This window comes from Sturnira hondurensis, unplaced genomic scaffold, assembly GCF_014824575.4.
Source record: "Sturnira hondurensis isolate 20B ecotype Veracruz unplaced genomic scaffold, ASM1482457v3 Scaffold0006413, whole genome shotgun sequence".
In the NCBI taxonomy this organism is placed as follows: Eukaryota; Metazoa; Chordata; class Mammalia; order Chiroptera; family Phyllostomidae; genus Sturnira; species Sturnira hondurensis.
Window position 1 is genome coordinate 42,608,850 of NW_028079044.1, and position 22,671 is coordinate 42,631,520.

The 22,671-nt window shown below is 51.7% G+C and overlaps 1 protein-coding gene across 1 annotated transcript in view; it reads left to right on the forward strand.

Annotated features, from left to right (window-relative positions):
- ZHX2 (zinc fingers and homeoboxes 2) overlaps positions 1-16,344 on the forward strand; it is a 137,673-nt gene extending 121,329 nt beyond the window's left edge. The window contains exons 3-4 of the mRNA XM_037048466.1: positions 2,397-5,130; positions 15,091-16,344. Coding sequence (XP_036904361.1) covers positions 2,421-5,126 — 2,706 coding nt within the window. The 5' untranslated portion in view covers positions 2,397-2,420 and the 3' untranslated portion in view covers positions 5,127-5,130; positions 15,091-16,344. The remainder of the gene's footprint in view (positions 1-2,396; positions 5,131-15,090) is intronic.
- Positions 16,345-22,671: the final 6,327 nt, after the last annotated feature.

Here is a 22,671-nt window from a genome sequence, read left to right on the forward strand (position 1 = left end):
CTACATCAGCCCACGCATCGGGGTGCTCCGTGTGGCCCAGCCCCTCCGCTCCCCAGGCTGGGTTCTGTTAACATATCCTACCCCCAATAAACAAACTGTACCTGGGCTCCCAAATTAGTATTTGTTTAGTGCAGTCACAATCAAAATTCTGTTTGATTTTGCACATGGTTCTGATGCATGAGAATTGATGTGTGTGAATGGGTGATCAAAAGAACCCAGAACTGTTTTGCAAAAGAAGGGCGACAGGGAGGACCTCACCCCGCTAGACACCAAGGCACGCTCTAATCTACGAAACAATTAGTGAAGCATCGTAGATCCAATGGCTGGACAAGATGCATGAATAGTGCCCCAGAAACACCCTAGTGTATATACAAATGTAGTGCAATACAAAGAGAGTTTCAAAAATTCGTGAGAACAGTACATACGACAGGCTCATGAGGTCATTGGTAACTTTTAAGAAAATGGCTACAGGTGTGTCTTACAGCTTAACTCAAGATCAGTTCAATTCTAGACGAGTTACATGTAAAAAATAAAGCTAAAACACTCTGAAGAAAACACAAAATAATACGTCTTGGCTATCAAGGCAGGGAATTACTTTCTGGATATGAAATTATGATGAAAGAAACCATAAAAGATTGATAAACCCACTACCTTAAAATTTTCACATTCCACGTGTGAAACGTGAAAAGCACCGTGTAAAAAAACTAAAAGGTAAAATGAAGGACTGGGAAAGTTTTGCAACCAATAAAGTACTGATATTCCTGATATAGAGAGAAGCCTGGCAAATCAATACTAAAACCACTGAGCTTCACACCGTAAAAATGACATAAACAGACACTTCACAAAGAGAGTACAAATGGCAAGTAAGTCTTTGAAAACCGGTCACCCTTAGTAGCAATCAAGAAACAGGACAAAAGAGGGGATTAGAAGTGCAAATAGGTAGTTGCAGAATAGCCAGGGGGACGTGAAGTGCAGTACAGGGAATGGAGTAGCCAGTGAACTTATGCACACGCCCCATGGACATGGACGTGAAGAATGGTGTGGGGACTGCCTGAGGGAGTGGGGGGTACTGGGTGGAGGGGGGACGGGAGTAAAATCAGGACAACTGGAATAACATAATGAGGAAAATACAATTTTTAAAAAAGGAAAAGGACAAAAACATATTAAAACAGTTTTAACCTACATCATCAGCAAGGGTTTTTCATGATAATAGTTCACAAAGGTTGAGTGGTAAGCTGGAGGGGGAAGAGGCTCGCTGGCACAAAGACTCTGCCTTCTGAGTCAAGAGAGCTTCAACCGTGGTTCTCTTTGACCCAGTGCTTCTGTTTCTAAGCATGCATCCACGAGTGGTGATCCGAAGTAAGGACTCAGGGTGTCAGCTTCACTTTTGTGGAGAAGAGCCAAAAATTGGAAATAAATGTCCAACAAAAGCTGAAGGGCTAAATGTATTCTGTATGGTATATCTCTACAATGTCGCATCATGCAGCCATTTTTAGATCATTGCTTTGCTCCATATTTATAGAAATGGGGAACCTTTCAAGTGAAATGAAGGAAATGAAGAAACTATAATATTGGGGTGATTTTTTTCTCCTTTATACTTCAGTGCATTTCCTATATTACCTATAGTGATTTCAATTTTATGACAAGACAGAAATTCATATCTGCTTTCTAATGCCCATACAAATGCCACTTGCGGGCCCCAGGAAAGTGTCTTGCTTCTGATGTACCGGCAGTTAAAGCAGCTTGAGATCCCAGCCACATCTCACCTGCAATTTTCCCACCCCCACTCTACCCACCACGGCAGAAGACCTCAGTACTTGTGTTGCTTTTCTGTGTGCATCTGTCTCTCAATGTGAACAAGCGGGCTGCAGCTTCCGTTGCTTGCTTTGGGCCAGTTCCCACTTCCCTGCCCAGGGAAGGAAAGGGAAGGGAAGAATGTGAGAATGTGATCTGTCATTTTTATGTGCACCCACTCGGAGCTTACCTGGGTGTTTGCTCTGGGTGCCAGTTCTGATGGGTCATGACTGCAACTCAGAAAGAAATGCTGGTTGCCCTGAACTCAGAAAGTTCAGGTGGTTGGAGCGCCATCCCATACACCAAAAGGTTGTGGGTTTGACCCCTGGTCAGGGCACATTCCTAGGTTCTAGTTTCAATTGCTAGTCTGTATGGGTAGGGGAGGCAACTGATCTCTCTCTCTTTCTCTTTCCCCCCCACTCTCCCCCCCCCCTTCTTTCTCTAAAATCAACAAATATTTCCTCAGGTGAGGATTAAAAAAAAGGAAGGAAGAAAGAAAGAAATTCATGTGAAGAGCTTAAATTATTTTTTTAAAGAAAGAAATGCTAGTTTCTTTTGCCTTGTTAATAAACACTGACCCCATCTTTATTCTTGTTCCACAGATATGATGCTGCCTCTTGTGTTTCATGGTTGGAGCAGTTACAGTTTTCTGTGCTGAGATCATTCTGGAAACTCAAACACTAGACTTCAGCATTGAAGAGAAGCCAAAGTCACTGGAGGGGGATAAAGCCAAGAGCCTTTCTTTGACCTTATTTGTTCCAAAAATTTCACAGCCTCTTCCCTACGGGCCCCGCCCCCATCCTCACCCCCAGATAAGCCATCACACACAGACAGGCGACATGGCGAGCAAACGAAAATCGACAACCCCGTGCATGGTGCGGACATCGCAAGTGCTAGAACAAGATGTGCCCGGGGAAGGAGACAGGGCCAAAGAGAAAGGGATCAGCACGCCACAGCCGGACGCGGCCAAGGATAACTGGGCAGCAGAGCCTGAAAACCCTTCCAAAGAAAATGAAGTGATAGAGGTGAAATCGACAGGGGAGAACCCGTCCAAAAAGCTCCAGGGCGGTTACGAGTGCAAATACTGCCCCTACTCCACGCAGAACCTGAATGAGTTCACGGAGCACGTGGACATGCAGCACCCCAACGTGATCCTGAACCCCCTCTACGTGTGCGCCGAGTGCAACTTCACAACCAAAAAGTACGACTCCTTGTCCGACCATAACTCCAAGTTCCACCCCGGGGAGACCAACTTTAAGCTGAAGTTAATCAAGCGCAATAGTCAAACTGTCCTGGAACAATCCATCGAAGCCACCAACCACGTCGTGTCCGTCACCACCAGTGGCCCTGCAAGCAGTGACGGTGACCCTGGGATCTCGGTGAGTAAAACTCCCATCATGAAGCCAGGGAAACCAAAAGCCGATGCCAAGAAGGTGCCCAAGAAGCCTGAGGAGGCCGCCCCCGAGAACCATGTGGAAGGGACTGCCCGCCTGGTGACAGACGCAGCTGAGATCCTCTCGAGACTCGGAGGCGTGGAGCTGCTGCAGGAGTTAGGACACGTCATGCCTTCTGTCCAGCTCCCACCAAATATCAACCTTGTCCCCAAGGTCCCCGTCCCACTGAATACTACCAAATACAATTCTGCACTGGACACAAACGCCACCATGATCAACTCTTTCAACAAGTTCCCTTACCCAACCCAGGCAGAGCTGTCCTGGCTGACAGCTGCTTCCAAACACCCAGAAGAGCACATCAGAATCTGGTTTGCCACCCAGCGCCTAAAGCACGGTATCAGCTGGTCCCCAGAGGAAGTGGAGGAGGCCCGGAAAAAGATGTTTAATGGCACCATCCAGACAGTCCCCCCGACAATCACTGTGCTGCCCACCCAGCTGGCCCCCACCAAGATGCCACAACCCATCCTGCAAACAGCTGTGCCATGTCAGATCCTCGGCCAGACCAACCTGGTGCTGACGCAGGTAACCAGCGGGCCAACAACCGTGTCTTGCTCCCCTATCACTCTTGCTGTGGCCGGTGTGACCAACCATGGCCAGAAGAGACCTTTAGCAGCTCCCCAAGCTGCCCCCGAGCCCAAGCGTCCACACATTGCTCAGGTGCCAGAGCCCCCGCCCAAGCTGTCCAGCCCGGTGCTGACTCCAGCCAGCGACCGCAAGAAGACGAAGGAGCAGATAGCCCATCTCAAGGCGAGCTTTCTTCAGAGCCAGTTCCCGGATGATGCTGAGGTCTACCGGCTCATCGAGTTGACCGGCCTGGCCAGGAGCGAGATCAAGAAGTGGTTCAGTGACCACCGGTATCGGTGTCAAAGGGGCATTGTCCACATCACCAGCGAATCCCTTGCCAAAGACCAGCTGGCCATTGCGGCCACCCGACACGGCCGCACGTACCATGCCTACCCAGACTTTGCCCCACAGAAGTTCAAAGAGAAAACACAGGGTCAGGTCAAAATCCTGGAAGACAGCTTTTTGAAAAGCTCTTTTCCAACCCAAGCAGAACTAGATCGGCTAAGGGTGGAGACCAAGCTGAGCAGGAGGGAGGTCGACTCCTGGTTCTCAGAGAGACGGAAGCTTCGGGACAGCATGGAACAAGCAGTCTTGGATTCCATGGGGTCTGGGAAAAAAGGCCAGGATGCGGTGGCTCCCAATGGTGCTCTGTCTCGCCTCGACCAGCTCTCCAGTGCCCAATTGGTCAGCTCTCTGCCCAGCCCTTCACCAGCAATCACAAAAAGTCAAGAACAGGTCCATCTCCTGAGGAGCACGTTTGCAAGAACCCAGTGGCCTACACCACAGGAGTACGACCAGTTAGCAGCAAAGACCGGCCTGGTCCGGACTGAAATTGTGCGTTGGTTCAAGGAGAACAGATGCTTGCTGAAAACGGGGACCTTGAAGTGGCTGGAGCAGTACCAGCAGCAGCACGTAGCGGAGGACCACGGCTACGACATCCTGTCGAGGAAGGCAGCTAAAGCCGTGGTCACTGAGAGCCCAAAGAACGGGAGCGAGGTGGGGCCGCAGTACCACAAGGACCCCAGAAAGCCCCACGAAGAGGACTTGGAGAAGCTGGTGCCCAGGGTGAAAGTGGGCAGCGAGCCAGCAAAAGACGGTTTGCCAGCAAAGCCCTCAGAGGCCGCCTTGGACAGGTCAGAGGGCAACGGCGAAAACGAGGAGTCGGGCGTTGTGGATTGGGTGGAGGTGACGGTTGGCGAGGAGGACGCCGTCTCCGACCGGTCGGACAGCTGGAGTCAGACTGCCACGGAAGGTGCCACAGAGCTGGCCGACTCGGACTCCGACAGCGTCCCCGCGGAGGCCGGCCAGGCCTAGACAGGTAACGAGTGGTGCCTGTTTCCCCCGGGGCTGCTAGAGGAGGGTGCTGGGTTTCTTCCTTTCTGCTGCTAGAGTCAGGAGAGGTTTTTAGGGGACAGAAATGTTGACAAAGATGATGGGGGTTTCTTAAGGATGAAAAATGGGATGGTACAGTTCATGTCATTTGAGAGACTGTGCGGATGGGTGACAGAACGGTGGCAAGTGGCCTGCCCGGACACCATCCTTGGGGGCCAAATTGGTGTAAAGTCCGGTTGCAGTTGTAACCCCCTGTTTTGTGTTCACTACTGTAAGAAGAAAAAAGATGGAAAGGATGTGTCTTTTCCGTTTTCCTTCTTTCTTTATCTTTTCTTCTTTTCTTTTTGGACTTTTGAAGAGTAAGTGTCTAAGTTTACTGGCTAGAGATGTGGGGTCGTTTTATTTAACCTGGAAGGCCGGGTAGTTGCATAGGCGTGGTGGACAGGAGGCGCTCCTAACTGGGCCACTTGGGTCCCCAAACCCCTTCAGCTCTGGAAGAGACTGGTGTAAATGAGGCCTGTAGAGCCACAGAGCTCTGGGAAGGGAGGTTACCATGGTGACTAATGGCCATGTCATCCACATAATGGGACATGCCACCCAAGCCCTTGGTATTTGTGCTTCACAAGAAGCCTGTGCAAATCAAGGCCTGGGAGCAGCAGCTTGCTTGGTGGTGCGGTGGGAAGGGAGTCAGAGCTGGGGGTGGGATTCAGGAGGGAAAGGTACCCATGAGCCCAGGGGGAATGTGCTCCATTCACAGTCTGCCTGGGTTGGCTCCCTGATGGGTCACTTAAAAGGCAACAGAAGCTCCTCCCCCAACCAACCCAGAGTCATCTTCTGAAAGTCAAATAAACAGTGAGGACTTCCAGAATGGTTGGTAGGGTCCCAAAGGGAGCCCTGGAAATCGCCCTGCCTCTTTATTCGTGGCCGCGTGACTCGCTCACTCATTTATGCAGTAACGAGGCACCTGGCAAAAAAATCCAGTCTTCTTGAAACCTGGTTTTAGCCAGTTCCATTGGCTATGAAAAGAGCAATTTAATAAGCAGCCAATCACAGAATGTCTTCAAGTCTTCCTCCTCTGACTTTTTGGGAGGAAGTAGTAATGGGTTTGGGGGGAGGGTGCAGCCCAGAGGGGCAGGGGCATGACAGGAAGAGCGGCATAGGTTCCTGGTGCCACCAATGGCACCAACTACCCACCTCTGTCTGGCCACTCTCTTGTAAAACCTTACCAGTCCAGCCTTTATCTCTCACATAAAATAGAGGAGCAATGTTTTTTTTGTCCAATTGGAATCTGCCTGAAAGCTCCCAGCTCTCCCTGGCTTCTGCCCTTGGCCTTTTCTGGCACATGATATAATTCTACGTGATTGCTTTAGGCAGCAGAGTTCAGTCCAACTCGACAAATGCATCCTGAGCAGCTACTGTGGGCCCCTCGCTGTGCTAGGCATTGGAGAGAATGTGATGGAGAAGACAGATGGCGCCGTCCGTGTTCACGAGGAGCTCAGTCAGGCTGAGGACAGAGGAAATCGGTCTCCCGTTTACTAGCCAGGGTGATCTGGGCTGTGACAGAGACATGAACAGCTGTGTGTGGGAGCATCCAGGAGGGGCACCCCGGCTGGGGGTCAGGGAAGGCTTCCTGGAGGAAGGGACATCTGACTCAAGGGCTAGTGGATGGGAAGGTGTTAGCTAAGTACACAGACAAGGGAAAGAGTGATTCAAGGAGAAGGAACAGGCAAGGCAAAGGTCCAGAGACAGGAAAAAAGAACAGTGCCACTGAGAAACCAAAAGGGGCTTTGGTGTAGACTGAAAGTCAAGTGTGAGGATTGAGTTAATGATGAGGAAAGGCAAACAGTGAGGAGGCCTGATGGTCCCACAGCTGGCACAAGCTATTCTGAACTAACCGTATTTGCTGAGCTTGAGTATAAGGACGCCAAGTGTCCCTGTAACCCTGAGTGAGCTCGGGTGGGGCTTCCCAGTGCCCTTCACCAAGTGGGAGGTTGTCTGTGGGTGGTAGCTCCCCAGAGGCCCCTGCAGCCACCTGTCCCCACCCCTTCTCTCCCAAGCTACCACCACCCGTCTGGGTTGAAAATGCCCATCTGGGTCAGCCAGCACTGTGCCTGACCCTCCCCTGAGGCCCAGGGAAAGCTGAAGATGAAGCCGTGCTTGAACCACAGGGAGAAGCTCTGGGAAGAAAGAGAGGAGGGTGGAGCAGAGCCTTCTGAGTAGTGGAGGCTGAGCTGGGTGCTCTGGCCGCCGGGGTCTTGTCCAGTTCCCTTAGCCTGGGGGATAAGCTCTTTACACTTTCATAAACCCAGGGACCGAGACTCAGAAACTCTAGAGAACTCACCTCCGTGCCCCAGCCAGCCCTCCGGTCCCACCCCAGAGCCTCCCGCTTCCCACTCTCGGCTCCGCCTCTTCCTTTCTGACTTGCGCTGGTATCCCCTGGTTGCCCTCCCCTCCGGGGTACAGGACAGGGGCATACCTAGGGTTTTGGGAGATGACTTTTGAGTTAACATTAGATGACTCAGAGATGCAGGGACTTGCTGTCTCCCGAAAGAACTGGGAACACCCAGAAAGCCTTTTTGATGTTTATTTTTCATAAACACCACTAGTGTGTCCTGCAAATATTCCTAAACAAGATGCCAGGATCCACTCGATACCTGGCGGCACCGCTTGTCCCTCGTAGGCTGCCCGATATTTCGGAGGTGCCGTTGCATTCAGGAAGGGGCCGCCCTGGTGGTGGCCTCCCGGACCTTTTAGCTCAGGGGAAAAAGCTTTCCAAATTTCTTCACAGCTTGTATGAACCAAACTCGTGGGTCTCTTGAAATGTATAACTATTCAATGATGCCTTTATTTAAATACACGTTTGTTCAGGAACCCGCAGTTGAGTTCAGCTGTTATACATGTAATCACCCTGAAGATAACGCACGGTTTGACTTCAGGAGAGGTGCTACGTGAGGCACGCCTGCGAGAGATTAGGAACTCGGACGAGTGGCTGACTCTAGGGTGGGTCTCCTCTGTGGGAGTCACGCACATCCCCGGTTGGTTCCTCCGGCTGACACTTTGCTTTGCCAGGCTCACATCTGTGTTCGCCTGGGTCTAGGCCCTCCTCTGCCCTGAAGTTAAACACAGATAAGGAATCCTTCCCAGGCCTTGAATCAGGCTATCCTGACTCAGGTTCTGGGTCCAAACAATTATCGAGCCATCCATGGAGAGACTTGTCCTGGGGAGGGGCTGAAAAACACATTTCTCCTTTCCTAAAAAATGAGTCAGAATACTTGAACTAGACATTATCAGACATACATGCCTTGCTGTTTGGCCAGATGGAATATTGCAGTCCGACCGCTACTCTACTAAGAGTTTCTATTCATCTGTGTGTGCCGTGTGCTCAGGGTTCTTCTAGGTATGTTGATGACTCAAATAAACTTCGAGGCAGTCCTAAGAGATGGGTCCGGCTCATTTCACAGAACTGGGGCCCAGAGACACTTGCCCGGGGTTCCTCAGCTGGTGGAGCCTGGAGGCCATCCTCTCGTCTGTCAGGCTCCTGCCTGGCCCAGCCACCAGGGCCCACCGCCTCCCCGACAGTGATGCCACCCAAGCCACCCGGCCGAACCAATAGCACGTGGTCATTTCTTAACTCTGTGTGGGAGTGGCGAGTAATGCACACATTCATTCACTGTGTTGCTGCCTCCTGATTTCTGACAAATCCATCACCTGATAATCAGGGGTGGCTTTGGGAAAGAGATCAGTTTTGTGAAATGTCAGGAAAAAAATATTTTCCATAGTCCACCTGGCTTAAAAGACTCACAGCTCCCAAGTGTTGCACCCTGCCTGCAATGCAGGATCCAGGTTCCGTAGGCACCCACACTGTTCAGATCAGCGGTCCAAATACAGAGATTTACATGGATGGACGGAGAGTGGATGGATGGCTGGATGCATGAGTACATGGATAAAAATGTTCTAGTTATCTATCTCCGTTTCTCCCCAACAGCCCTTGAAGGCAGGGACCATATTCCATTAATTTCTGACTCCCCAGGGCCTGACCCCGAGCAGATGCGCAGTAACGACTCACGGAACTAACCTAAGAATTAACAAAGATAGTTGGCCCTCAGTTACCCAGGATCTGGTACTTCCATCCTTTTGCTTCTCATTTTTTCCCCATCACTCATTGGTCCCATCAATGACAGCAGTCAGAGAGAGGAGTGGGGGACCGTTTGCTTTCCGAGTGTATGGGCAGCTTGAGGAAGTGTCTGTTGGGGACTGGGTCATGGGGTATTTCCTGGGCGATGCTTTTCAGGGACTTGAGAGCAGCCTCGCTGTCCTGGTACCCAGTGGAGAGTTAACTGCTATTTACCTAGTGCTGGAGCTTCTCACACTAGGAATTCTCCCTGTGCCTTGGGGAGCTCAAAGCAACTTAAGAATTATGAAAGCTATGCCCCTCATTTTTCAGAGGAAGGATGCAGGCTCTGAGGAGAGGTGGGAGCTAGTTCAGTGACGTTCGTGATAAGGACCTTGGCTCATTTGTCCAGCGGGTATTTATGGGCTGCCGAAGTGTGCCTGGCTCTGGAAGGCAGTGTGCCCAGCACATCCCTGCCCCCACGGAGCCCCCTCTGTAATGGGGAACAAAGCTTTAATCAGTCTTCCATCAAACAAAAAGCAAACGTTGCTATGCTGTCCTTGAAAGAAGGGGTCATGGTGCTGGCAGAATACAGAATAAATGAATTTAAGCTATTTTAAGGGGTCAGGGAAGGCCTCTCTGAACAGGTGCTGGATGAACTGAAATATAAAAGGTTGCCCAGAAGTTAGGGAAGGCGAGAAGGGGCCATAAGGTTCCAGGCAGAAGGAATAATATACTCTTAAGGCGCTGAGGCCAGAGGGAACAGAACACATCGGGGGACTCCTGTGGCTTTGACTTGCCTGCGTTCCCACTGTCACAGACATGCAGGGATAGAGCCAGAGTGTCAGGTCCACTCGCATGTCATCAGATTTTCTCATGAAACTTCCCTGACTCACTAGTAAAGACAGCTGTGTGGGACTCTGTGCAGATGACCCCGTACATAGAGCAAGTCTGAGAGCCTGTGGGACAGTCAGGGAAGGAGCAGAAGGAAAGGCATGTGCAGATGCCCGGGTGTTCAGGCCTTTCTGCTCTCGTGGTCAGTGGGGAGTGGGTGGTGGGAAATATCTAGACCGCCACCTGCCTAGACGTTTTATTTTATACTTGTGTCGGTAAGTTCCCACAACCCTAACACTTGCTGTATAGACAACTAGGACTGTCATAACGGAACATCACAGACTGAGTGGCGCACACAACAGAAGTGTGTTTTCTCAGGGTTCTGGAGGCTGATAGGTCAAGGTCAAGGTGCCAGGACGGTTGGTTGCTGGTGAGACCTCTCTCCTTGGCTTGAAGACAGCACCCTTCCCTCTGTGTCCTCACATGGCCTTTTCTCTGTATGCACATCCTCTTATAAGGACACCAGCTCTACTGTGTTAGGGCCCCACCCAGTGACCTCATTTAACCTTAATTACCCCCTTAAAGGCGCCATCTCCAAATGCAGCCGTTGGGGGTTAGGGCTTCGCAAGGGAGCGAGGGCCGTAATTCAGCCCATAACGCTTACCAATACGGTTGTCTGTTGTCAGGATTAAGTGAGATAATATAAGTGAAGCCCCCTACACAGGGGCCAGCATTAGCATCAGCACCTGCTCAATGGACCTGACTCTGAAGTTGCACACTCTTCTCTATACAGACGAGAACTTGGCCATCTGCTTCCGGTCTTTCAAAGCTGACTTTTGGGGTGGAGGTCCTGGAGCAGCGATGAGGGGTAACATTGCTGAGCACTTACCATGCCAGGCACTGCTCACGCACTTCACACGTGTTAACACTTCTCTGAAGTCAACACGATTCTCTCAGCTGACTGTTGATGAGAGTGAGGCCCGGCAAGGTGATGCGTCCAAGGTCGTTGAGCTAGGAAGCCGTGCAGCTGGGATTCAGGCCCGCACGTGTAACCCCCTCGGGAGTCTGCCTAGTGAGTTTCAGGTGTGATCCCATTTGCTCAAATTCCGTTGGAATCCCTGGATCGTATTCTGTGATGGAAAAGGGGCAGGAAGGGCCTGCAGCCCCTCTGATTCCTTCTGTCTTGAGACTCCCCGAGAGCAGCCTGGGGGAGATGTTCCCAGCTGATAAGCCTCAGCAAGTTCCCCAACCCTGAGACTCCCCAACTGCTCTAGGGAAAGAGCTTCTGCTGGGCCAGAGTTGATCCGCGCCTGGTGCGGGTTGATTTGGGGTGGTGCCGGCTTCTCCCTAGTCGCTGGGAGATTGCTTCATCCCCCTCCATGCGGCCGTATTTCCCTTATCTCAATTCTTATTAAAATCAGACCATGCCCCCTCTTATAAAAGGCAACTTGACTTTTATAAGATAATAAATCACTATCACAGTGCTTGTCTCCCTTTCTCGTGGAATACAGTGTTATTCTCTCCGCATGCAAAGGGCTTTGGAGATCCCTACAGGGGAAATGAAAGAGGAGAAACAAAGCCATCACAAGGGGAAGGAATTCTGTTTCATGTGCCCCCCTGGATACAGTAAGAGAGAAGCAGATTTTGCTGAAGGAGATGGTACTTTCAACATTCTGCATAGTCCCCGAGATGGACAGGCTCAGTGTGGGAGGCAGTGTGTTGGCTGTGCTAGTGGTTTCTGGGGAGAGGCGGGGCATCTCCGTGGTGGAGACATTTGAGCGGTGCCTGTCGGGACAGGGGCCAATGACCAATGACCATGCAGCTTCCTCCCGAAGCTCAGGCCTGGTGCTGCAGGGTCTGAGGTGGTGAATGTCTGTGACCAAGGGGTAGGATTCTAAGTCGACACCCAGGAGACTAGCAAGAGGCCACAGGGTGAAAATTGCGTTGATATTCAAAAATAAATAAGTAAGCCTGAAAAGTGAATTTGTCCTGAGTGGGCCAGACACAGTGCGGGGAGCGGGCAGCAGGGGTCCACGGAGTTCACTGTGGCCGCGGCTGTGTCCTGATGAGCCTGATGAAATATGCAGTTAACCAGGCCATTTGAGGACAGTTGTGCCGGGGAAGGCCCAGCCCAGGGACACTCAACAGAGAGAACTGATGGCGTCTGGGACAAGGCCTTTGAGGGAAGTGGCCTGCCTGCAAGCTGGGATTGGCTACCCTCCGACTGGGCCCAGGTAGAGAAACCAGCCCTGCCTCTGCTTCCTCTCCCTCTCCCTGTGCTCCAGGCAGAGTGGGGTCTCCCCAATTCACTGTGAGCACACTGCCCGCCCCCCAGCCTGGTCCTGCTGAAGCTGCGCACCTGGGAAAGGCCCCGAGGAGACTCCACGCCCTGCGGTGCCAGGCCTGCTTCCACAGACATCAGGGAATCTCTGCAAAAGCAAAAAAAAAAAAAAGGTGGCTCTGTCCCCCATTCTCCAAGTCACCCCTTTAGTCTTGTGATCTTGTTTTAAGACCTTCATTCCGCGCTTTTTCTTTGTTGATGCTTATGGTTGGAGAATGAGGCATGTTCGCCTCCGTAAGAAATTACGGAGAATCAGAAATATTGCCAGAGACACAACCATCTTAATTTTGAGGTTTATCTAAAAAAGTGAGTTTTTGCTAACGGCTTGAAGGGAGAGAGTCCAGTTTCATTTATGAGAGAGGGAGAAAGTGTGTTTACTCTCCCATGTGCACGCACATGTGCACACACACACCGGAGTCTGCTTACACCTCGGGCCCTAATTTTGCACCTGGCCTTCCTGGAGGAAAAATGAAGCAACATTTNGCAGTTAACCAGGCAATTTGAGGACAGTTGTGCCGGGGAAGGCCCAGCCCAGGGACACTCAACAGAGAGAACTGATGGCATCCGGGACAAGGCCTTTGAGGGAAGTGGCCTGCCTGCAAGCTGGGATTGGCTGCCCTCCGACTGGGCCCAGGTAGAGAAACCAGCCTCTGCTTCCTCTCCCTCTCCCTGTGCTCCAGGCAGAGTGGGGTCTCCCCAACTCACTGTGAGCACACTGCCCGCCCCCCAGCCTGGTCCTGCTGAAGCTGCGCACCTGGGAAAGGCCCCAAGGAGACTCCACGCCCTGCGGTGCCAGGCCTGCTTCCACAGACATCAGGGAATCTCTGCAAAAGCAAAAAAAAAAAAAAGGTGGCTCTGTCCCCCATTCTCCAAGTCACCCCTTTAGTCTTGTGATCTTGTTTTAAGACCTTCATTCCGCGCTTTTTCTTTGTTGATGCTTATGGTTGGAGAATGAGGCATGTTCGCCTCCGTAAGAAATTACGGAGAATCAGAAATATTGCCAGAGACACAACCATCTTAATTTTGAGGTTTATCTAAAAAAGTGAGTTTTTGCTAACGGCTTGAAGGGAGAGAGTCCAGTTTCATTTATGAGAGAGGGAGAAAGTGTGTTTACTCTCTCATGTGCACGCACATGTGCACACACACACCGGAGTCTGCTTACACCTCGGGCCCTAATTTTGCACCTGGCCTTCCTGGAGGAAAAATGAAGCAACATTTCTAGAGCACCTGCCTGCTTGCACCCTCGTCTGAAACCCTCCCAGCAGCCCCTTGGGTAGGAATCGCAATAGTGACGTTCCGGGAGCCTAACTGACCTCGGAGCACAGCTCGGCCGCCAGCAGACCCTGGGTCTGGCTTCCCTGTTGGGGGAAGGAGGAACGGCAGCCATCTGTCCGCGCTGGGCCTTTTTCCTGGAGCCTCGAGAACTGTTCGGGTGGACTGTTCTGGTGGACATCTAACCAGAAGCAACCCCCTTTCCAGAGGCGGTGAGAGGCCCTGTTTGCTGGGGACAGTGTCTTCCCTGGGGACACGGGAGAAGGCTGGCTGTGCTCCGTGGACCCACCCAGGGGGGGTGTGCCCGTGCACAGGACTCCCAGCCCTGCCTTTGAAGCACACGTGGTGGCTCGTGCAAGGAGAGGCTGTGTGTGTAGGACTCGGGCTGGGTGTGGGAGGAGCAATTACTCGGGCTGTCCAAGGTGGGCTCTAAGGGGCTTCAACATGCATTTTGGGGGGACACAATTTGACTCATAACCAGGTCCCGGGGCTGTTTTCATCACTTCAGTGTAAATGAGAAGGAAACATTTCTCCTTACCGACTCCTGGCAAACCCTGTTCATTTGGTAGGAGCACAGGCTCCAGAGATTGCCTGGGGTTGAAGCCTGGCTCCGCCCGCTCACTAACTGTGTGACCTTGGACAAGTTATTTAGCCTCTCTGTGCTCAGTTCCTCACTTACAAAATAGGAATATTAATAATAGCAACACCACTGAGGGTTGACATAAACATTAAATTAAAAATACACTTAAAGTGTCCCGTCTTGTTGTGGTTATTATTACATGTCGTACCATATTTGGGAAAGACTCCATCTGACAGAAACAACAAAAGCACTGATATAGTACCCTGTACCAGGCACTATTCCAGATGCCAGTGCCTATACTAACTTGTTTAATCAAAACAACTCGATGAGATGGATGCTCTCATCTTCCACGGTTTACAGAAGCGAAACGACACCCTACACAGGATCAGTCACGTGTGCACAGCCTCGAGGCTCGTAAGTGGAAAAGGTCAGAGCCAGCATCTCGGTTTGTCTGATTCCGGACCTTTTAGGAGCCTAGTGACTGGCTGCCTCGACAGCAATAGTAAAGGGGGCTTGTAACCATGGAGAGAGTCACAGGTCACCTCCTTGACTTGCTCAGAAAGCCCTCCTGTGTTCAAAAGCCTGACTCTGCAGGCACTTCCCATAATGTCAGACTGGGCTCAGGAAGCACTTTAAACTGGGGCCCAAATTTGAAGGGTGTCAGTCTCTCCTCCGCCCGGTCTTGCTGTCCCCCGCCCCCCATGGCTTTGGAAGGGGATGTTCGCAGCAGAGCCAGGAACAGGCAGCCCCTGCCTGCCACCTTCTGCCATCTTTCTGACGCCTTGTCTCTGGTTTTGTCATCTTCTAGGGAAGTCGGTCAGGACAGCTCTGCTGACAGAGGGGATGCTCCGTCTTTGAAGCAAGAAGAGAGCTTCCCTCCCAGGCCTGCATGGGGGCGCCGCCTGGCCAGAGACTCCAAGCAGAACCACTTAGCTGGCCTGTCCCTGCCCTGCCGGGAACCCAGAGACTCTCACAGGCGCCTCCCAGAGGATGGGTGGGAATTGTTCGTTGTGCCAAAGTCCTACTACTGCGTTTTCCATGGTTCCTTGTAAATAGTTTGCTCCTCTGCCCCGCCCCCCACCTCTTGTGCTACTGGAACCAATTTGTACCATGGGGGGATTTTGCTACCTTTTTAATCAAGCGCAGTTTCCATCTCCAGCACTACCGTTGGAAGGTTTTTTCCAGGAGGGAGGGCTGATCACGCGTGCTTCTTTCTTTCTTCTTCTTCTTCTTTTTTATTTTTGTTTTATTAATTTTGGGGAGGGGGTAACGTTAGCATTAGTGCCATTGTCTCTGCTGGATTTTAGATAGGGAGAATTCATTTTTAAAGGCAGTTTGAAAGGCAGGAGATTTCTCGGGGAGAAGTCGGCAGTCTCCACTTGGAGAGAGTTTACAGATGGCAGATCTTCCGAATCAAATCCATTTTCATTTCTTCCCCCAGCCGCCTTTGGACTTCCTGTGCAGCCAGGCGCAAGGCTTTCTGAGTGGCCTCTTACAGGTTCCACAATGGCCTGGCCTCTCAGTCAGGGCTTGGGCCCAGCCAGCGCTGGCAGACCTGGGGAGGCAGGCGGCTGTCCTTTTTAAGCACCTTTTTGGGTACCCGCAGAAAGGGCTGTCAGGTCTGTTAGCATTATCTTCACTTTTATGAAATTACTACAAAAAGAGACCTTCCTATCCCGATGGTACAAAGATGGACCGCTTTGGTTTTCATTTCGGTTCCTAACTGCCATTTCTCAGTGTGGTATTTGACAAGATTTCAGCTTGAAGCCTCACCATGAACTGTTTTTTTTTTTTTGTTGGTGTGTTTGTTTTGGGCCAATTTTAGATTCCTGAGTGCACTTTTTTCCTCCCTTAGTCCTAACTTTTAAAGAGGAGAAACCAGGAGACATATCTGGTGTAAATGTTGCAAGATGATCTCAATTATGCAGCCCGCCCCCCCTCCCCAATTTGAGTACACTGCACAAAGAAAAGGCTAGGGAGTTTGGAAAGAAACAGTTTTTCTAACTTGTTGCTCATTTGTTGTAACTCAATAAAGCAAAGACTAAACATTTTTATAACCTTTTCCTCTGCTCTTGGTCCTTCATTTCTGTCCGGCTCCCAGGGCACGGCAAGAGGGTTCCAACCCAGCCACCTCCCGTTCCAAATCCTCTACGATCGCATTTCCCGTTTTCCACCTTGGGGAGGCTGGACATCACAAGTGCAGCCTTTAAAAACACTGTAAATGGCCACGTGGGCATCGTTGTCATATATCTTTGACACAAAAAAGTAAGTGATAGGCCCTGGCTTCTCCAGGGTCTTTACAAAGAGGTTCATAAAATATTGCAGAGAGGAGCATCAGAGTGGGGATGGGACCTGCAGGCCATGCCTAGCACCCCTGCTCACTCTCCGGTGGCCTCAGGTAACTCGCTTCCCTCCCTAGGTCGCCAGCGGCTGGTGACTGCCATCTCTCCAAGAAAGCTGTGTTTTGGGTCTCTGCCCAGGTGAGGTTCAAAGGGCCTCTCCCTGTTCCTGGGTGACACGCATCGAGACCAGTGGCTTCCGGACCTGCGCAGGCACCGGAATCATTCGGAGGGCTCGTTAAAGTTTCTGACTCAGCACACCTGGGTGGGACCCAAGAAAGTGTCTTGCTAACAAGTTCATGGGTGGGGCTGATGCTGCTGGCACAGGCACCCCACTTTGAAAACCTCTGGTTTCATTTTTACAGGGATTTATAGACTTCTGGCCAGTTTCTTTAAACTAAGCACGTGTAAAAAGCAAGCATAAGCATATTCTTCAGATGTGAAAGAAACAGGCCCTCTCAAGAGAAAGGACCTTTCTTCCCTCCCTGATCCTCAAATACAGGAAACACTGAAGAATTGGAGATTCAGAAGAGGCCGGGCTTCTCAGGAAGATGCTCTCAGTATTGAGATCAAATGCAGTTGCATCGTGGGAGAGTTCTGGTCCTTAGCTTAGAACAAACCTCTGCCTGATGCAGCCGTGGGCTCCGGTTGCCTTGGAGATACTTGCCCACTAATCTCTTCTCCCAGACCTTCTTCACCGCTTCCTCATTCTCCATCTCTTGGTCCCCTGCATTCCCCACCCCCCATGTATGGCAAACTCAGGATGCCAGGATGCCTTCTGCTTAGTGGATTCTGCCCAGTGCCCACACCCACCCCAAAGCTCATCCTGCAGGTAACACACTCACACTGTAGGACCACTGCCAAAGCACCTGATGTCTCTGTTCCAATGCCACCTGCCCTCCATGACTTTTTATCTGCAGGACCAAGATGAGGTTAAAGCCAGCAAGGCACCTAAAGGTACAAAATTTAAGGAGCCAGGGTCATGCAAATGCCAACCCTGCACTTGCCAGGCCCTGCGAGCGGGGACCTCCTTCAGTTCTGCACCCTGGGTGCCTCACTCGCCGTAGCCCAGGCCCTCCCTGCCTGGCACGCTTTCCTCTAACCCGACTTCATATTCCTCCCTCTTGCTTTGTTAGAACAAATGACATCTATGCATTTCCTGTCTTTTTCATCCCATGACATTGCAAGATCCGTGAGAGCAAGGATTGTGTCTTACACCCTTTCCCACATCCTCTGTGCCTAGCACAGTGCTGGGCACATGGTAGATGCTCCCTAAGTACTTGTTGAATGAATGAGGGGGGAATGGTGGGGTAGATGGATGGAGGATGAGTGGGTGGATGGATGGAGGGTGGGTGGGTGGATGGATGGATGGAGGATGAGTGGGTGGATGGATGGAGGATGGGTGGGTGGATGGATGGATAGAGGATGCCAGGTCTGCAATCAGACAAACCTGAGTTTGAGTCCCAGCTCTCCGGCTGATGAGCTGGGTGATCTTGTGAGATCTGCTGAACTTGCTCAGAGCCTTGGTTCCTCATCTGTAACCGGGACAGGCAGACCTGCCCCACAGGCCCGTGTGAGCATTAACTGAGGTCATGAATGCACCGTGCCCAGCACTTGGTAGGTTCTCCACCCCCAGCCCTTCCCCCACCCCCTGCTCCGACTGGGGACTGGCCTCTGGCCAGGCAACGACCGTACCTCTCCTTGCCCAGATGGGATGTTGGTAAGAGGCAGGCGGGCAGGCAGAAGGAAGCTGGATGCAGGTCTGGGACATGACATGCCCAACACCTGTACCTCTGGCTTTGGAGACTTTGACACATGCAATCAGGCCTCTCCTTGTCACCCCTTGACCCTCAAACTCCCCCCTAGTCCCCCCAAAAATCTTTTTAAAAATCTAACCTGCACTTTCTTATTTTTTTTAAAAAAAGCAAAAAGTGGCTGAACCTGACTCAGTTCCCAATCCCTGCCTACCCTGCCTTTCCTCTCTGCACACTCAGCAAGGACCTGCCCCAGACCTCACCCCCACCCGTGTCGTCTTGTCCTTGGCAGGCAGCGGCCTTCCCCTCCTGCTATGTCCCACCTGGTAGTCTGCTTGCTGCTCTCAAGCAACTGAAATAAGTTCTTCAAGCAAGGCAGTGTGTGGTGCTACCAGATGCCTGAAGACAGCAAAGGGGAAACCTAGCCAGGACGTCGTCTTGTCTTGTGATTTTAATTTCCGTGCTGAAGAGAAGCCCTGATCACTGGTTGCAGTGAATACACACAGGAGGACCGCTGTACTCCTGCAACCACCCGGCAAACTATGTCAGGCTCTCTTCTCCGTGGGGAATGATGAAGGAGAGAGGTCCTTCAAGGGGAATAGCTGGGTGGGGTTCTTAGTGGGGTGGAAGACAGCAGTGGGGCGAAGGGGACGTCGCTAGTTTTGTCCGCCTGGTTCCTCCTTGCACCACCGCCTCTTCCTTCAGGGTACACGTGTCTCCCCCTCCACTCATCTGGTTCTGGGGGTTGCCCACGACAGGGCCCTGCCCCCTCCCACAGAGCGAGTGAGCCCTGGCCCTCCAGCCCCCTGTTCACAGACCTGGGTGCAGTGTGATGCAGAAACAGATTCTGGCAGAGAGCGCTCCCTATTCCATTTAGATAGCCAGGGTGATAATTTTAGCCTGGAGCCGCCTGCCGACGAGTCTGCAGGGAGAGGGAAGGAGGACAAAATTTTCAAGAAAAGAGGCAAAGGGGTGAGGAAAGGGGGGAGACGTGACTGGCGTGGATCCTGGTGGTGGTCGTGGTGGTGACGACAATGGCAACCTCATTTGGGTCCCAGGACCCCGTTCATCTCCTTTCCAGCTTTCTAAAAACCGATTTCTCATTTTACCCCAGCTGTCAACCTTTCCAATGGGGCTTCTCTCACTAGGAACTCCCTTCCGATGGATTGATGAGATTATGAGATAAAAACCAAAGGAAAGACAATAACTGTAAATAGCCGCGTGGGGCTGGTGGCTACCGACTGGAGGCTCGTCTCTAAGCCCTTTCTACCCAGCGTGTGTTCCTTGGACCAGCCGCGCGGGCATCACCAGGGAGCTTGTTAGAAACGCGCAATCTCCGCCCCGCACGCCGACCTGTTGAATCAGAGTCTGCAATTTGACACCATCCCCCGGTGATTCACACTTTCATTCAAGTTTAAGAAACCCTGCTCTGAAGGCATTCAATGGCTGCTCCCGGACCCCCCTCCGCAGGCACCCTGTGGGGTTGGGGGTGGGAGGAAGAGGGGGGGAGGTGGGGGTCTAATAATACACCTCGGAGCCTGTTTTCAGGGACTAGACTCCGACGCCCTGGGCAGCGGGAAGGCAGAGGCGGGAACAGGGTGGCGAGCACACAGTGCACCAGGGTGGCTGCCCTGGTCCTTCCCAGCCGCCTGGTGCACAGCCCCTTCCATTCAACGGCTCTAGAGACGAGATTTCTCACTGGCCTGCCACCATCCTTTCTGGAGAGAACCAGGAGCAGGTCCATTCTCTCCCGCTGATTCCTGAAAGCTCCCATCCGAAGCGCCTCACAGCTGGGTGTACCCGTAAGCCCAGGCAGCTGCCCACTGCGCCATCATTGCATGGGAAGCAGTGGGGGCGATGATCAATAAGAGTGAATAAAAAAGACTTCTAATCACATCCCAGGATGCATGTTGCAAGTCCGCTATCCTGTCACGTGTAGGAGGCACATTGCCTTTGACTTTGAGGAAGAGGGAGACAAAAGTGTCCATGGAAAACTCCAACTCCTTCACCCAGAACAAGCACCCAAAGCCTTATAGACTGCCTCCGTGTGAATCCATCCAGGAAAGAGACAGGACACTCGAACTGGGTCATTTAGGGGCAGTGTGTAAAAAAGAACAGTTTACAGGGTATGGACAGGGTCTGGGAGATCAACAATGTGAAGGGTGAAGAACCTGCAAGAGGAGATGCCCAGAGTGGGCCACAGGAAGGGATGTGGCTTCAACAAGCCTTGTCCACCCAGAAGGGAGGGAGTCAGGGAATAGGTATCCTGACATCGGCCCCCTTCCTTCCTCTGCCTTTCTGCCACCACCTCCCGCCAACCGGAAGTCAGAGCAGAGGGTCCGGTGATCCAGTCCATCAGCATCTGTCTCCCAGCACACTGAGCAGCTGGGGTAAGGGTGGAGGGGGAAGCACACAGATCAACCTGTGCCCTGGGCCCGAAGGGCACCCGGAGCACACCATAGCCACAGCCACGGCAGACATGAACACTCCACCGAAGGGCCTCTGCCTGGTCACCCAGCTACTATCCATCCCCTCGTTCTTCCTTCCAAACAGAGCCAGGCCCCTGTCCCAGCCCCAGAGGAGGGGATGTCAACTTCCCTGGCAGCTGGGGTGGCCCATGGGCCATAATCCGAGAGACCACTGCACAGAGCTGGGCCCGCTCCCCTTCCTCCTCCTTGCCTTGATTTCACTGGCCGTCTTCAGACGTTATCCCTGATGGCCTCACTCAGCCCCTTCACCTGGGCCACAGCTGAAGTGTGCAAACCTCTTGAAGTGCGAGAAAAGTAAACCTCTGTATGTTGAACTTGTTGGATGTGTTTGATGCTTGCAACCAAATATTCTCCTAATGGACACAAAACCCATGTACCACCCTTAGGTGGGAGAGACACGAGTCCTTCCACTCACACACGTGCTCATTTCTCCCGTGGTAATGGCCGGGCACAGAAATAAGTTAGGGAGCATCTGTTCCCTCCCAGAGGAAACCTGATTTGTGTTTCAGAGGATGAGTAGGGCTCTGCCAATTGGATAAATTAGAGGAAGGTACAGGAAGCAGAAATGAGAGTTTACTACAATGTCAGGGTGTTCAGCAGTAGGAACCCAACGAGCAGTGTGCAATGCGTAACAAAGGAAGACGCTGTAGGTTTTGAACATTTTGAAAAACAACCCGTCACCCTAATTCAAACCCAGTCACGAAAAAAAGCCAGAAATGATTATCTACTTGGAAAGAACCTGAAAAATGGCCAAAGAATTATGGTATCTGGTTGTAGGATGGGAAATCAAAAATTGGTTTCGGATTTCTCAAAACAAATAAAATGTAATATAAAACAGATGTAAAGTGAAACAAAATACACCCGAGATCTTTCACCTCGGACTTGCGTCCCATCGCGGAGTTTGGGGTCACACGTGAAGAAGGTACACCCCCCACCCCAGCTGGCTCGCAGGGAGCCCTGCCGCTCGGAACTTTTCAAACTCCACCAACGGCCTTTATCTAGTGCTAATCACAGGGGAGTTTCATGGTTTAATCTCCTCTTTGTTTGACGCCAGTCTGGGTCAGAAAGTGTGCTGAACATCCGTCGCTTTCATCCACCCAGCACCCATTTCCCCTCTCTTTAGCAACACTGACGCCCCCCTCCCATCGGGAAGCCTTCTGCGGACCCTCTTGCCCTGTCCCGACTACAGAATGGTCCGTGTGGCACCAGCACTGACCCTTCTGGACACGAGTGGTCACGTGACCCGGGCCTAGCCAATCGTTTTCTCTGATCTCAGCAAGTGATCCAAGGGGTATATAGAAATCGAAGGAGAGAGGGGGCGGGAAAGAGACAAAGAGAGAGAGCACAGAGAGAGAGAAGCCTGAGGACATTGCTTGAGCGTTTGGACCCAGTCGACCCTGAAGTTAGGTCCACCCCATGTGTCCCAGGTACGTGAGCCAGCAAATCCCCATTTTGCTTCAGTTAGTTCGAGCTGTGTTATCGTCATTTGAAAACGAAGGAGTCGTGATCAGATCCATCCTGTTACCCCACCACCAGGCACATCTGCAGAACTGATAACAGAGGAAAAGGTAAAGGCAGATTTGGTTATATTTTAAAGTGTATTGGCTGTGATTCTATTTGTATGAAATGTCCAGAATTAACAAATCCACAGAGTCGAGGGCTGGGGGATGGTGGCAGGGGCAGAGGGGCAGGAAAGGTTTGAGGGTCGGGGCTGAGAGATGTGCAGTCCTTTGTGGGACAGTGAAAGTGCTCTGAGGTTGGCTGTGGCCAAGGTCACATGGCTCTGAGAATGCATGAAACTGTGGAA